At 38.9% G+C, this 15,153-nt stretch overlaps 1 protein-coding gene across 1 annotated transcript in view; it reads right to left on the minus strand.

Annotated features, from left to right (window-relative positions):
• The window catches only part of LEPR (leptin receptor), a gene marked incomplete at both ends in the record, with an annotated part of 35,029 nt that overhangs the window by 9,200 nt on the left and 10,676 nt on the right, over window positions 1–15,153 (minus strand). Inside the window, 10 exons of the mRNA XM_082314389.1 lie at window positions 117–333; window positions 1,812–1,894; window positions 1,985–2,141; window positions 2,377–2,525; window positions 4,618–4,817; window positions 7,871–7,988; window positions 8,160–8,456; window positions 11,302–11,446; window positions 12,137–12,282; window positions 13,887–14,092. Coding sequence (XP_082170515.1) covers window positions 117–333; window positions 1,812–1,894; window positions 1,985–2,141; window positions 2,377–2,525; window positions 4,618–4,817; window positions 7,871–7,988; window positions 8,160–8,456; window positions 11,302–11,446; window positions 12,137–12,282; window positions 13,887–14,092 — 1,718 coding nt within the window. The remainder of the gene's footprint in view (window positions 1–116; window positions 334–1,811; window positions 1,895–1,984; window positions 2,142–2,376; window positions 2,526–4,617; window positions 4,818–7,870; window positions 7,989–8,159; window positions 8,457–11,301; window positions 11,447–12,136; window positions 12,283–13,886; window positions 14,093–15,153) is intronic.

Below are 15,153 nucleotides of genomic sequence, written 5' to 3' on the forward strand. Positions count from 1 at the left end.
TCATCGTAAAACATTTTTTATTCTAACAAAGGGAATTTTATTACAAAGAAAGCTTTGTGCACAAGGATTCCTAGCATTTTCCACATCTCAAAATGGTTACTGATTGGTGTTCTTACCTGTGCTCATTTGCTGTGATAGAGTTAAATTAAAATTAATTGAAGAAACTCCAATTGAATTCATGGCTAAAACTGTAACGGTATGTGTGGGTTCAGTCCATGGAAATGAACAGGTAGTGCCATTATCAACATATTCTGACCACGTGGTGTTTCCTGATGTCTGATGCTTTATAACATATCGGCTCACACTGCACAATGAGTGATTCTTCATCAGTGGCTGCAGCAAACATTGGCATTAATTAATTTCCCAGTCTTTGATTTCAAAAGCAAATGTTATTTGGGCAGAAGGCACTGTTCCAATTTTAAGAAAACATGACCCAATAAAGATATTCTATAGACCGGCTACTGTCCTTTTAGCAAAGGCACTGTTGTCCATTTAAAGACTTAATTTCTTCTGTCTGTATCTCTGAGAGCTGACACACCTACTTGCTATCTTTCCAGTGAAGGGAGGGCAGGTGGGACAAGGAAATACAACCTTTCAGACTCCTATAGTAACTCACTGTTTTATGTTAGTATTTTTCAGGATTGAAAAACCAGAACAGATGACTGTTTGCATACCAAACATGAACAAACAGGAGTGGGCAGTCACTGCCGTGCGTTTTTTTCTCTGTCCTGCATTAACCTTTTAAGGTAGCTTTGCCCAGTTTACATGCAGTTGCAGCGGTGTTTATACAGGCAGCTGCCTAGGAGTCAGTGGCACATTCTGCTCAGAGACCCTGGCCAGCAGAACTTGGCAGCTGAAGACTGCATCTCTCATTATAACTTACAGTCTCTGATTTCATGTTATTCTTTTTTTCTGAGTATTGGAACAAACTGCGTTTTAAGTCTGTTTCATAGCATTTGTATAACTAACGCTGAAAGTGTAGGCTGACATGAACATATCATACAGCATTGACACTTCAGCTGCATTAGTACAGCTCAGACAGCCAGTCTGGTCTCTGCACAAAGCCAAGGAAGCTTGCAGCCTGCCCTGAGGGCTCTCCTAAAGTAGCAAGGACTGCAAGACTTCGGGAATAGTGGGATGTTCCACATGGCTGAGATGCAGCCCCACATGCAGTTCAACATGGCTGTGGTGCATGCAACTGGACCTGCGCAAGAACAATTTGACCGCAGCCTCAGATGGGTCCGCTGTACAAAAATCAGCTCACTTCAGAAGGCTGGCCTGTGAGCTTCCCAAGTCTGGAAACATGCTGGTTGCCAGTGTACGTCTGTGCTGAGCCTCACCTACCTGCTCATCCAGAGCAATCACACAGCGCTAGGAAAGTTTTTGTCCTACTACATTACTATAAACTTGGTAATGACTAGGGTACAAAATCAGGTCAACGTGTGCCAGCCAGCCGCAGGAAAGATTACACAGAATAAAAACAGAAAGTGGTGGGGGGGAAATAACAGCAACAGAGGGGAGTAAAGTACAAGACAGGCTGACTGAGCAAAGAAGGCAGAAACATCTCACCTTGTATCACACTATTACATTCAATATTCACCAGCAACCTCTACTTGCCTCTAGTATTAGCCAAGCAAGAGGCAGTAACACAAAAGAAGTCATATTCGAAGTGCCTTGCATATGAGGTGCCATAAACAGCGACTGCCCAAGTTTGCCTCCCAGGGCAGTATGTGCTTATCATACTCCCTTTTTGGCAATTCTACCAATGGTTTTTGGATCAAAGTGAAAGACCAAAGTGTAATTGTTCTCACCTTCCACAGAAGCGTAACATTCTTCTGCCTCCTTGCCGGATCTTCAGTAATAATTCTCCAAAATTCAGGGCCTTGTAAGGGAGCTGCAAGATTACAGAGTTTTGAAAGAACAGTGTCACACCTCAGTCTGAAACTGGACAGACCATCAGAGTGCACTCTGAAAGCACAGGTACCTTTGATATCTTTTACAAGCGTGTAGGCTGATCTGCTCCAGTTGCTCCAGTAACCTGATCCATCCAGTTCTCTGCACCGGACCTGAACAACATACTCAACACAAAGTTTCTGAACTTTTATCACAGCTGATCTTGGTGCATTTGAAACTTCATAAACCTGTAACAGAAGTCAAAATATTTAGAGTAAGAACAAAAGGCTGTTTAGGCATCTGTTAGAGTCAAAATTCCTGAAAATGAATCCAATGAGAAAGTGGCCGAATCAGTAATATTCCTTTGCTAGAAAATGCAAATGCTTATCATTGCATGCCAGAAATTCCACAAAAACCAGCTAATGCACGAAACGACAATACTGCAACAATTCATGCTTTAATCTAGATTAAAAAAGACAGTACCTCCCATGTAATTTCTTCCCTATTCACAGCATACCGAATCTGAAATTTAAGATCATCCTTTGTAAATACTGGGTTTGTCCAGCTCACGTTCAGCAGTCCAACATTCCTGGTGATTTCTGCATTAACGTTGGAGGGAGGAAGCGGCTTCACTAGAAAATTGAAAGGGAAAAAAAAAAAAAGTGACTGTAATGTCTGCACTGACATTTCTCATTAAATCCAATCATCGTGGTTTACTTTCTTCTGTCCTGAGGGTGACAGGTAACACATTGTGGCCTCCACTATTCCAAGTAAAGCTGGACTATAATGCAAACATAACAATTCACCAATCCAGGCTGGCTGGCCCATTCACTGCAGACAAAAACGTCGCTGGCTGAGAAAGGCAATGTTTGTCTAATGGGAAATTCTTTCCCATTTTGACCCAAACTAAAATCACCAAAGAAAATCTTAACTTGAAATACCAAAATCAAAGTTTCTTGCAGAATAAACATTTAAAAAAAAAAAAAAAAATCATGGGCAACTTTCAGTACATTTCACTTTAATTTAAACCACAATAGCTTATGTTGGTGCTAGCACCTAGTACCTCCCCTGGTACAAACAGCAGAAGATGTAGCCTGGCACTAACGGGGTGCACCACTGTGGAAAGTAGCGGCACACATGCCCAGAAAGGCAGCTCCTATAAAGGATGGTGACAGACATTATGCAATGATCAATGGAAATATTACGTTAAAGTTTTTACTTTAGTAATAGGAAATTCCACCAAAATTGAGCTTCTCCAGCAGACTGAACGTGAATGTCACAAAGCCCTAGTTTGTTAACAAAGCAAAGTTAGAATAAACTTGTTTTGATTAATCAGATGGTGAGTGATGAGAAAACAACAAAAAAATGAAATAAGCTTTAAATTTTGGGTGGTGCTAAAATGAGTATGTTTTGGTTTACTATGATACAGAGCACCTTTAATACAGTGTAGGTCAATTCTATTCACTGCTTTTTATTTAAAGTGATGACTTGAATAAACCAGACTTCTAAAGTTCTGCTAGAACTCCTCACTGGGCAGCACTGAATAAAGCCACCACCTTTCCCCAAAAGAGCATAGCCAACTGGGAGCACAGACGTGCCCGACACAGACTAATTCTACAGTTGCCATGCTGACAAGGTGCCAGGTTCTCTTGGCAAATTGTCTAAGCAGCAGAAGTGCAGGATCCCTACCCGCCATCCCTCACACCACCCTCCTTTCTGAAGCCCAAGGGTGCCAATAGTACTCTGATCATCAGCGAACTTGCTTGTCAAAAAGGCACAAACAATCCTCTTTGAACTAGACAGGAGCAACCTTGAAAATCACAAGGCCATCAAATTAATAGTAATAATAGTAATAATAATTCCCATACCTCACTTAGCTATAATGCACTGAACTTTACCTTTTCTTCCTGTGACATTAATTTTTGCGTACTCTATTTAAACTTTGAAATGCAAAGGATAGTTTGGTTTAATTTCTGTTCTCTGTATGCATGCTTACACACACACATCATAGATGTATTTTATTCTGCTTTATTTCATGTAGCGCTTCTGTGGTCTAGCTGCCATGTTTTGTCTCTACATACGTTCACATTTGTGTCCAAAAATACACAGTCCAATGAACACTCTGAGTCACAGACGAGGTAAAACATGCTTTGCACGTTTTGCAGTGTTTGAAAACACTCAAACACTGTTCCTGCCTCTTGCTTTTATACAATTTTAAGTAAGTGCTCTATGTGTCACATAAGAAAATTTGCAAAAGCATGCAAGAGCATGAATAGTCCCTATGATTTTAAAAAAATATATGTGTGTAAATAATACATATAGTGCTACACTGTATCAAAGTATAAACTTAACAATTAATTGAAGTCTTCCGAAAAATTAGATAACCAAGAATCTTAAAAATGAGACTGCCTTTTTAAATATAATACTTGCATTTTCTGTAGATGTCTTTGCAAAACACCCGAGAGGATAACCATGCAAAACTGGATGTTTCGTTTTATAGGTATTAGCTGCAGCTACAGTCTGCTCCTGTGCCAAGCAAAATGTATGGAAATAACTTTTAATCCACTGTCTTTTAGAAGACAATACCAAAGTTCTTGTGTGTCTTATGTTCTTTCCACAATCTAATTTATTTAAAATGCTATGAAGAAGTACTTTACCTACACCATATAAGGAAAGAAATCCAAGGTCACAAGTGAAGAAAGACGTGCACAAATCTTGACCTACCCACATCTGCCGGAACGACACAAGTTGGTGAGGATTCAAGTGTTCCTAGTAAGTGCTTAAACTCTATCCACATGGTATATCCAGATAGAAGAAAAATAGGCTGAAATGTGCACTCATAAGAATGATTCTTCTGTAAATGGCATTCTTTCACCTCTGATTTTGGAGAAGTACTTGGAAAGTCAGAACAATAAATTCTGCTCCTTAAGACAGGAAAAAGCCATTCAGTTAATACATTGTAACTATAAGCTGCTCATGGCATCAGTAAAATAGAAATCTGAAGGCAATTGAAACAAATGCTGTCACTGGAACCATCCGGGGTTTTTTGATGATTATTTGGACAGATCTTGAACTTGAGTCTGCACTAAATGGATAAGTAACACTACAGCATTATTCCTTAAAGCTTTGGCTCTTAGCCCAAAAAAAGTAGGACATGAAGGCTCTCCCCAGTGCAAAATCTTTTGATAAGAGACTAACAACAGGAAGAAACAGGTACGGCAAGAGCAGGCATCTCCAAATACTCATAAATCATGTTACTTCAGTGGTATGTATTAGCAATAAACATAGCAAGGCAGATCTCCAGCCAAGAAATGGCTCCACCCGGGAATATGACTTTCAAAATACCAACTGGCATCCAGGGGAAAGCTGCCATATGGACCAATTGGATATGTACAGTGAAGCCTCCGGGAGATGGAAATCGCATAAAAATATCAATTCTGGAGGGTGGTATTAAAATCCCACAAATAGTCAGTATCGCATCTGGCAACAGAAGAGAGGACACCTGGAGTCTGGATAAAATGGCACTGGACATCTTATCAGTGACGGAAAGGAAAGTTTTCAAAGTTCTCCTAAGCTTCTGCACAGCTCAGACTTGTGGTGAGAGTGGCCAGATAGAGTATTAGTTATTCAACTGAACAACAAAAGTTACACTTAGCTGAATCTCTCCTCTTCCTGTCAACGTAGCTAATATTGATTAAACTGTTGCCTTGTGCTTTGAAGGTTTAGCTTAGCATTTTCTGTTTTTACAGGATGATCATTTCTGTGCTGTTTCTGTTGGCAGTACTGACTGTAGAGGAAGATGTAGCAACAATCCAACCAAAACAAAACACCAACAGCAAAGCTATCACACCACATTACTGTAGAGCGTTGGATTTCATCTGTAAAATGTGATTGCATCAGTAACTAAGAAGAATAGCTGTGTGCTCCTGGAAAACCTGACGTGCCTGATGTCGATGCAACACATCTAATTTCCAGCTTTCATCCTGTGGACTTGTCTATGTCTAAGTAAACACTAGCAACTCCAGCGTATTTATGGTGCCTCTTACAATCAAGCTCAGGCAATTAAAAAAACTGACTGTTTCGTTTGGTTTCAAGCTTGTGAATGTTCAAGTTCATTTTGTATTTTTGTTCCCAATATGCAATAGAATCTTATGCAAATGTGTTTCCATAATTATAAATTTTTAATCATCTTATACTTCAACTTTTTGGTAGTCAGTACATTCATGTGGTCCCCCATGATTCCCCCCCCCCCCCCCCGCCCCTTTCAGACATTACTATTAGCAAACCAAAAAAAAAAAAAAAGAACAAAAAGAAAGATCACAATAAATACTAGCATCTGGGAAGCATTTTCAGTCAGTATTAATGTTCACTGTTTGATCTAGCAGGAACACTGTAACAAATGTACAGATTATCACTTTGTATTAGAAAACATTTTTAGCTAAACCTGAACAATGAAAAAGTGGGAATAAAAAACATGGCAAGAGCAGCATGGTTTTTATTTCAAGCTCCCTGCTCAGCAGGACACACATTTTATTCATACTTGTGAAGACAGTCAAAACAAAACCTACCTTAGCAGTCAGCTAGTCACTAATCCTGCCCTAAAAGCCTCCACTTGAAATCTCAAACATTCCAGTTATTACTTCAGTCCACAAAATCCTGAGTAATATTCACCTTGGTACTATGATAGTTCAAAACTTCAATCCACCTCCAACAGAGAAGACAGTCCAGCTTTCCAAAGGATTAGGCCCTCAGGGCTGATTTAAGCTTGTTTGCCAAAACTTTTGCATATCCAGTCCAGCAGAGCAGTAAAATTAAAGATTTTTTTTCTCAGGAAGGGTTGTCTGTCTGTCCATCTTGTTTATATAAAGACTAACACAGTTCTAGGAAACTCCCAAGCTCAATGTATTAGTAACTCAAAGGGATTTTTTAGTTTCATGGTAAAACAATGTTATCACAGGCACTATTTGTGCACATGAATGAAGATAAGGATGATCATACCACTGATTCAATGATCAGTTCTGTATTTTGCAAACTATAACGTGCTTGCTCCACACCATACCCCAGTTCTCCTGCTCTGTCCAAAAGACAGAGAAAATTAAACCTACTATCTGAAAACAAGCTAGGCCAAAACACCTGACCAAAACCGTGAAAACTAAGAATTGCTCTAGCCACCGAAGATGCTACCTTCATAAAGCAATATTCCCTTTATGAAGTAAGATTTGATTCTCAATTTATAAGCAAGACTTTTTTCCATCTGTAATGAATTAAATTCCATCCCTGTATTTTTACCTACTGCCTGTATATAGGAAAAAACACAGATTTACAGAAAAATCAAAGATTGGGTGAAGACCTCAAAAAGTCTCAAGTCCTATGTCCAACTCGAAGCAGTGTTAAATTCAAAGTCAGGTCAAGTTGCCCAGGGTCCTGTCCAGTCAAGATCTGAAAGTCTCCAAGGACAGAGATTCTACAGCCTCTCTGGGCCACCGCTCCAGTGCTCAGTCACTCTCACTGTGAATGTTTTTTTTTTTTTCCTTATTTCCTTACAATTTGTAGATATGAGCAATTAGAAGAATAATTTTTATAACTGATATAAGCAAACATATCTAGTTGAAGAGAACTGGCTTCCAAACTGCATCTACAGGTTTTACAAATGCTGAAGAACATTGTAAATAGAATCCACGTTACATACTCGGGTATTAGGGACATGGTTCAGTGTTGGACTTGGCAGTGTTGTTAGGTTAATGGTTGGACTTGATGATCTTAAAGGTCTTTTCCAACCTAATTGATTCTATGATTCTCTCTATGGTCCCCTTTCTGCACACGTAGTTAATACCTCTGGAGTTCCAGTTGGGAAAAAGTCCATCTTATAGAAACTGAGCACATTTTATAATTACATCTACTCAGAATTCTTTGCTCTAATAGTATTTCCAGAGCAACGCTTTCCAAACATAAATAGTGCATTAAAAGCTATACATACCTATAGTATCTTAACTGCAAGGAGCTCCCCGGGAGCAATGTGTTTGGGTTTGCAGACCATCTACAAGTCATTTTAGTTAAGTACCCATCCGTTTCACATGTGATATTGATATTCACATCTAATTAAAACACATTGAAAGTTTATTAATAAAGATATAATTGTTTATACAAAAAAAGATGCATTACAAGTCATAACTGCTTGATAAAGGCTAACTGGAGTTTAAAATGGAAATATTCTGACCTTATTAAAATGCACCAAAACTGTAATTTAAAATCATCTGGAGTCTTACCTACTACATATAATTCAGCGTATCTATGATGACATTCCCTATTTTGATGACAACAGTACAATGCGTTATAGAAGAAATTTCCTCTAGGTTTTGTTGCTTTCAAGTTGAAAAGAGTAACTTTGCTTACGCGATCATTCACAAGCGTATACTGACTTTCTGGGATTTCTTCTGCTAAATTCAGCCACCAAACAATCTTCTTGGACACTACAATCTTGGTTTTGTTTTTATAGATGCAATGAAAGGAAACATTAGAACCAACATTGGTCAGTATCTTAGGAGGGAAGTACAGGACTTCAGCTACACAGGAGGGGAAAAAAAGGAAGAAAAATCCATTGAGATTAGAATCTGAATGAAAAAATATAAAAGCATATGTCAATAGAATATTATTATCATCCAGTTGTATTTCTAAATTTCCTGCTTCTTAATTACTATGATGACTATAGGGAGAGGGGCAGAAATGAGCCCTTTGCTGTCTCCCTCCCCATAACTGACGTTTGTAAATTCTGATAAAAATAATCTTTAATATCCCCAGGCAAACAGGAATTAAATGAGCAGAAAACCACTGGAGGGTACAGTGAAAGCAATACACAGCAGCACAAGGGAAACAGGGAATCATACAGGCTCCTGTAAATTAAATCTTGGGGAACTAGATTAACACTGCTGCTTTTTACTCAGGCCACTTTTTTAAGGCACCAGGTCAGCTTATTTAAATACTGCAACAAGTACTTGCAACCTAGAAAGGCTTAGCTTCTGTAACTTGTCTCACAAAGACTTACACCACAAATTCTAAAATTGTAAAATTGTCCTCAGCTAAAAGTGAGAGAAGATCCAAATAAGAGAAGAGCGATGTTTGGGTTTGGAAAAAAATCTAACCCTTTGAACCCTGCAAGGATGTTGAAATCTTATGCTAACTGAAGCATTACTGTAATACTGGTACATATATTTTGAGAGAATTGCTATTCAGAATTGGAGGGTGGTGGTGAAAAAAAAAAAAAAAAAAATTAAAAAAAAAGGCTTTCCAGTAGTTACTAATCCTGCTCCTATTGAAGTCAGCAGGAGATTAATGTCTCAAAAACTTGTTTACAATCTCAGCAGTGTAGTTAATTCCAAATGGTAGCAGTGATACAGTAAGTAATTTGCCTAGGCATAAAGACACTGAATTTGCAAAGCATGTAAATGTGCATAAGCTCAGCCACAATCGGTCAGGTACTTAGGGAAGCTACAGGTGTTATACAGCTGCTGATAAGGAACAGTTTGCCAGAGATCAACACAAAGCCAACAGGAAAACCCTTAAAAGGTCAGGTTTGCTTTCTGTAGTTCAGGAACCTCGTCAGATATTTTTAGGATTTTTCCAAAATACAAGCCTTCCCAGATAGTAGAGCAGACCTACAATACTGTCGTTGTCAAAGACCTTCATATTGAATATAAATCAGAACGTGAATGCACAAAAACATAACTGCCTGATTTCAGTATGTACTGTTCTGGTGCTAATGTGCCTCCGCGAATGCAAGGCAGTGTTCCTGTCACCAGCTGCTTCGCTGCTCCCAGCTGTGCTGCGCGCTCCACTGCTCCTCCACTGGCTCATCCTGGCATTGGCCATTGGAGGCCATAGGCCAATTTGAGCTTCCTGCAGTGAGAAATTAATCCCTCTATGCTGCCATCAGGTTTGTCACAACGGGATTATTTTGCTGATGAGATGTATGTTTAATACAGTTACACATCCCATAACAGGATTAAAAAAAAACAAAAAAAATCTAACAGTATTTAATGCACCTCTTTTGCATCCATATTTCTCAATACACTCATAAACCCTTTCTGAAAATATCAGTATATGCACATGTGAGAGAGAGAACATGTATTTACCCCCAAAAACTTCTCAAAGCTATATAGTTATATATATATATATATATGCACACACACGCTTTTTTAAAAATTTTTATATATGTAGATGTAAATCCAAAAGACTAGGGGCCAGTTAGGCCTCTAGGCATATAATCAGGCATCCTGTGTTTCATGCTCGATTGCCACGAAGGCCTGTGTATTTTCAGCTTTCTTGGAAAAGAGCTCCTTCTGCAAAGTTTAGTTATTTCCTTGGTACTTGATTTAATCACATACATTACACTATCTAGCATACTGCAAGCAGGCGTACATGTAAGTGCCCAGGTAAAGCACTAGTACTGTCATGTAATAGTTCACAGGATACCTGTGACAACACAGACCAAAACATTTCCAGTTAAACATAAGCAGAGCATGGAAAAATACAGTGCAAAAAATCCTGAAATCTTTAGGCTGGCCCAAAACAGCTCAATCTGCAAAGCAAATCAGCAATCCTGATAACCAACCAAGGATTTGCCAAACCAAATTTCTTTCCCTTCCTATATACTTTGCCTGTGAATAAAGGGCCATTATGATCTATCATTTTAGCAGGAGCTATGTTGATATAAGGGACCTCATTAAATCAGTCCAGGAGAGCTCTTACTGTGTGTGACATGTCAGGAACTCACCCTACTTGGGTAGTAAATTGATTACAGCGTATAAGATTATATGCTTAACACTAAAGCCACGTGCATTGAAACTGACTGACTGGGGCTATTGTGCAGTTTATGAATGGGGCTCAGCATTACAAACCAAGACGGTTTACATTAAATCTACAAACCCAAAACTGTGTTCTGCGCTTTTAGGTGAGCTCCAAAGCTTCATACTAAAATAAAAGTTAGAGAAAGCATCAGGAGAAAAATCTTCTATTGAGTAGAGGTTAAAAGCTGCCAACTGTCTTTTGAAATGAAAAAACTCTTATAAAAAGAGCTTTTCCTGGGTCTGAACAGGTGCTTGGTGAGCTAGCAACAGGGCCAGACAAGGAGGTGTCATGGAGCAGACCGTACAGGCTACACGCATTAGTCCAGAACTCTTCTAATGCAAGTCGTGTACAAAGGAAGGAGCAGACTCTCAGGCAAAGCCATGCAGAAAGAGAAGCAGAAGGGGAAAGAACTTCCACAGGATTTTTCAGCCCAACTCGTGCATACTGTACCTCCCTGGATAACACATGCTCTCAAATACTCCTTCCACAAAACAAATCAAACTGGGAAATCTATTCTATTCCAAAAGACTACTTACTGCACATAAGTGACTGAACGTGACCTACCTCCCAAATTGAGGTTATAGGGTGTGCTCCAGTCACTCCAGAACCCTGGACCGTGATGATTTCTGCACCGCACTTGAACTAAGTATGAAGAATCAAGTAGTGTATTGTCTACAGCCAGTGAGGTTTCTAGAGCAACTTGAACCATCTGTTGGATTATCAGAAGCCATTATTGTTTTATAATGAAACAGGAAAAGGAAAGGGACAGAGAACCAAAAGAAATAGTCTAGAGAGTAGTTTTTAGGTAGCAAGTTGGGTAAAGACAGCTTTCTTCTTTAAATATACTGGAAATTTGAATATGGTAGAGGTGGCATACCTCTGCAGAAAACATGTTATTTCATTATGGACTGCTAATTAACAGCTGCTTTTTATTCCAAAGCCAGTTGCATGGTAGCAACAGAAAAAGCAATTTACTAATAAAAGCTATAAATATTAAACACATATGCATGTATCATGGAATTTGGGACCTGCTGAAAGGAGAGAGCTTTGCCTTTACACTTCACAGAATCTAGTATTTCATCCAAAAAGAAAGATGGGAATTTCTTTGTAAGACCCAACAGGAGACAGGTCTTTCATCATTGTGTAGTGGCTCTCCTAGCATAACAGACGTGAAGTCCAGCTTGCCAGCTCTACCACACTCTGTTGATGTTTACCAGGGTCTGCTGGACACACCAGCCCAGGGGAAACCGGTGTGCCATGCTCAGCTCCACCAGACCAGCCGTGTTGCTCAGCCCACCAGAGCCACTGCCCAAGGACAAGGAGGGTGGTAAGAAATCCTGAACTCTGGAAGAGACCTGCACTGCTCCATTGTAAATAACAGTGAGCAGAGCTGACTCACCTGCCAGCCATTTTGATCTGAATTTGCAGAGATCTTCACTTCATACTGAAGTGGGTATGGCATCAGCACAGGGTCAGACCAGCAGATTCTCATTTGACCTTTCTCTGTCATTTCCAGATGCAGGTTCAAAGGAGGTTCAGGCTTTACTGCGGACAAATTAATTGACAAGCTTACCACTAACCTCATTGCCTGTGACTGCTGGCAGTAATGGGTTTTTACTGATTCAGAAGTCTCTTTCATGCCTTTTCTTTAAACTCAGCTTCCAAAAGCTGCTCTATAGCTAGTGTACAACAGACTAATGTTGTGTAATATCACTGGAAAAGTGCACCCTGGCACTGTTATATAGTCAGTTACCAGGACATGCTGTTTGACCTAACATTTGCCTTAAAACTACATGAATTTCTTGCCTTGAGCCATGATTCTCCCCAGTAACCAAGCACTAACTTAGCTGTTTTGCTGAAAAGAGGACTGGGAGGGATGGGAGTGCTGAGCAAAGCAATTAGCTCAGCTCCTTAAGAGATAGGAGATAATGTCCTCATACTGTACACAAAGAATTTCTAAATATTCCCATCCCTTCTACAGCGATTATGGCTACTAAAGTCTCCAGGAGAGCTACATTAGGGCAAAGTAAAAAATGGAGGGTTTCAGAAATTTTCCACAAGGATGAAAAGAACTCTCTGGAGAGGGAAATGGATGGGCAATTTAGAATGATGACTAGGATTACACTCACTCTTCCTCAGAAAAAGGCATAGCTTTTAAAACAAAAGTCAGTAACTTCCACATCACACCTTCATGACTCTTAGAATACAAATGATGTCTGTTCTACTGATGCCACCTGTTCTACTGATATCATCTATAAGCAAGTACAACTCTACGTTACACAAGTATTGATAGCTTTACTTCCACAATAATTTTTAATTGAGTTAAATCTTGGCAGACCATATACTAATATTATGCATTTTTAAAATATACTTCACTAAGCAGAACAAACTAATTATGTCATTTTAAACACTGGCAGATGCAACTCTGAATTTTTAATTTTTTCCTGTAACATAATTAAAAAGCAGCATGATGAGAAATGCAACCTCTCATCTTCAAAACTAGCCCACCCAGAGACTTTTAACTTATTCTGTCTGCAAAGCACATCAGTTAGGAAGAAGTTTATAAAACTTCTATTTTTTTTTTTCCCCACAGATGACAGAGTCTCTGCCTTTTTGAAATTTGCCAAGATCTGCAATAACTGTGCACATTGGATAGCAACACATATCAAATCCATAATGTCAGTATGGTTTTAACTTGATTAAATACAGAGGAATGTTTTCCAACTTGGAAAATGTTGGAACTATATGTGTAAGGAAGAAAGTATCAGGACAACAGAGCTGCTTGAAAGAAGAGGTAGTTTTATTTCCTAAATAACTTTAGGAACAGCTTTTTTCCCCCTCAGTTTTTAATTTAAGTCCTCAGTAACATAGACAAATAAGCTTCACCACTGCCCCAGACTCAGGCACACAGCAGTCTTGATTAGAAATGAAAGATCAAGTATGTTGACAGGCTGGCCTTTGCTCGGTATGGTTTTGTACTAGAGCCCAGACAGGCATCAGGTGGCTAAGAAACGTCTACAGCACCACCCTGAGCAAGTGAGACAGCACCAGGAAGCCTTGTCCTCTTCTGTTTGTGCCCTCCTTCTCCAGAAGAGACATCCTGCTGCTGTTCTCCATTGAAAAAGGTTTACAATATAGATTAGGCTTACCTATGTCTATGGGCTTGACTGACATCAAAGGTGACCATAGAGGTGTTACACCAATCGTAATTTTCAGCCACATGATGTAAGTGTAGTTGAGTCTCAGAGAAGGCACGCAGCACTCACACTTGTCATACTCACTACAGTCACACTGAGCAACCATGACAGTCCCCTTTAGAGAGCTCGTAGATACATCTCCCAGTGAAAGCTCTGATCTACAAGGGAAAAAAGAAACCATAAAATAAAACAAACCAGTATTTCTTTCTGTACTCTACCTCAATAGAGGTGGTTTATCCATCTGGATAAAGTTTATTTGCAAAAAAAAAAAAAAAAATTAATGAAAAAAGTAAAAAAAGCAGTAATTGTAACCAATTGCTTTTACTTTGCTGCTTCTCCCTTTTTGACTGGTTTCGAAGTAAAGTAGTTAAGATGATTTCATGAAAAGTATTCCTAATGTTTGACTTCAAAACAAATGTGTTACATAGTAGATGATACCTGTAGTTTAGTCAGACTAGTTTCTGATTCCTGATAGTAACTATTACTAGATACTTCTTAGGCACACAAAGTTAGTTTACCTTACAGTGGACTAATTGGCAGCTCTCTGCCACCCCCACAGAGATTATGTTCTAATTCCTATTCATGAGACACTGAAATAAAATCTAAACAATTTAACATTCCTTCCTGCTTCTGCTACAATTAAGTATTACAAATAATATAATAATCAAAACCAATTATTCAAGTGAAAAACCAGTTTTGGAATAACAAAAGGCTAAAGAACTCCATCATTCAGAACACATTTTAGCACTCATTTTCAACAACTTACAGTATTTGGGGGAGAAAAAAAAGACGACACCCTGTGTCCTCCAAAAGCCTTAACATTGTGCAGTTAATTCCAAGATAAGGCTTTAATTATTTTTATGCACAGTATGTTTGTCTATTAGATAGTCTGATGTTTCCTAGGAAAGCAAATTATTTATTCACATGCATTACTACTATTGTCTTAGGCAGGCTCACAGAAAGTATTTAGTGTAGGGAACTTACTGCATTTTGCTTTTATTGCTTCTCAGAGTAAAGCTCATGGGCCTATTTTTGACTGAATGTTCAGATTTAGTTTCAAGGGAGATTTTTTGCCTTTTTTTTTTTTTGTTTCTACTAACACTCCTTCCTTGAGAGTTTAACATACACAGGTTTTGATTACATAACCCACTGCAAAAATTGTATGGTCTAAGATAAACTTTTGAGGTTTTAAACAACTAATACCTGCACGGGCATAACA

Source organism: Platalea leucorodia (genome assembly GCF_965183815.1).
Source record: "Platalea leucorodia genome assembly, chromosome: 5".
Classification (NCBI taxonomy): Eukaryota; Metazoa; Chordata; class Aves; order Pelecaniformes; family Threskiornithidae; genus Platalea; species Platalea leucorodia.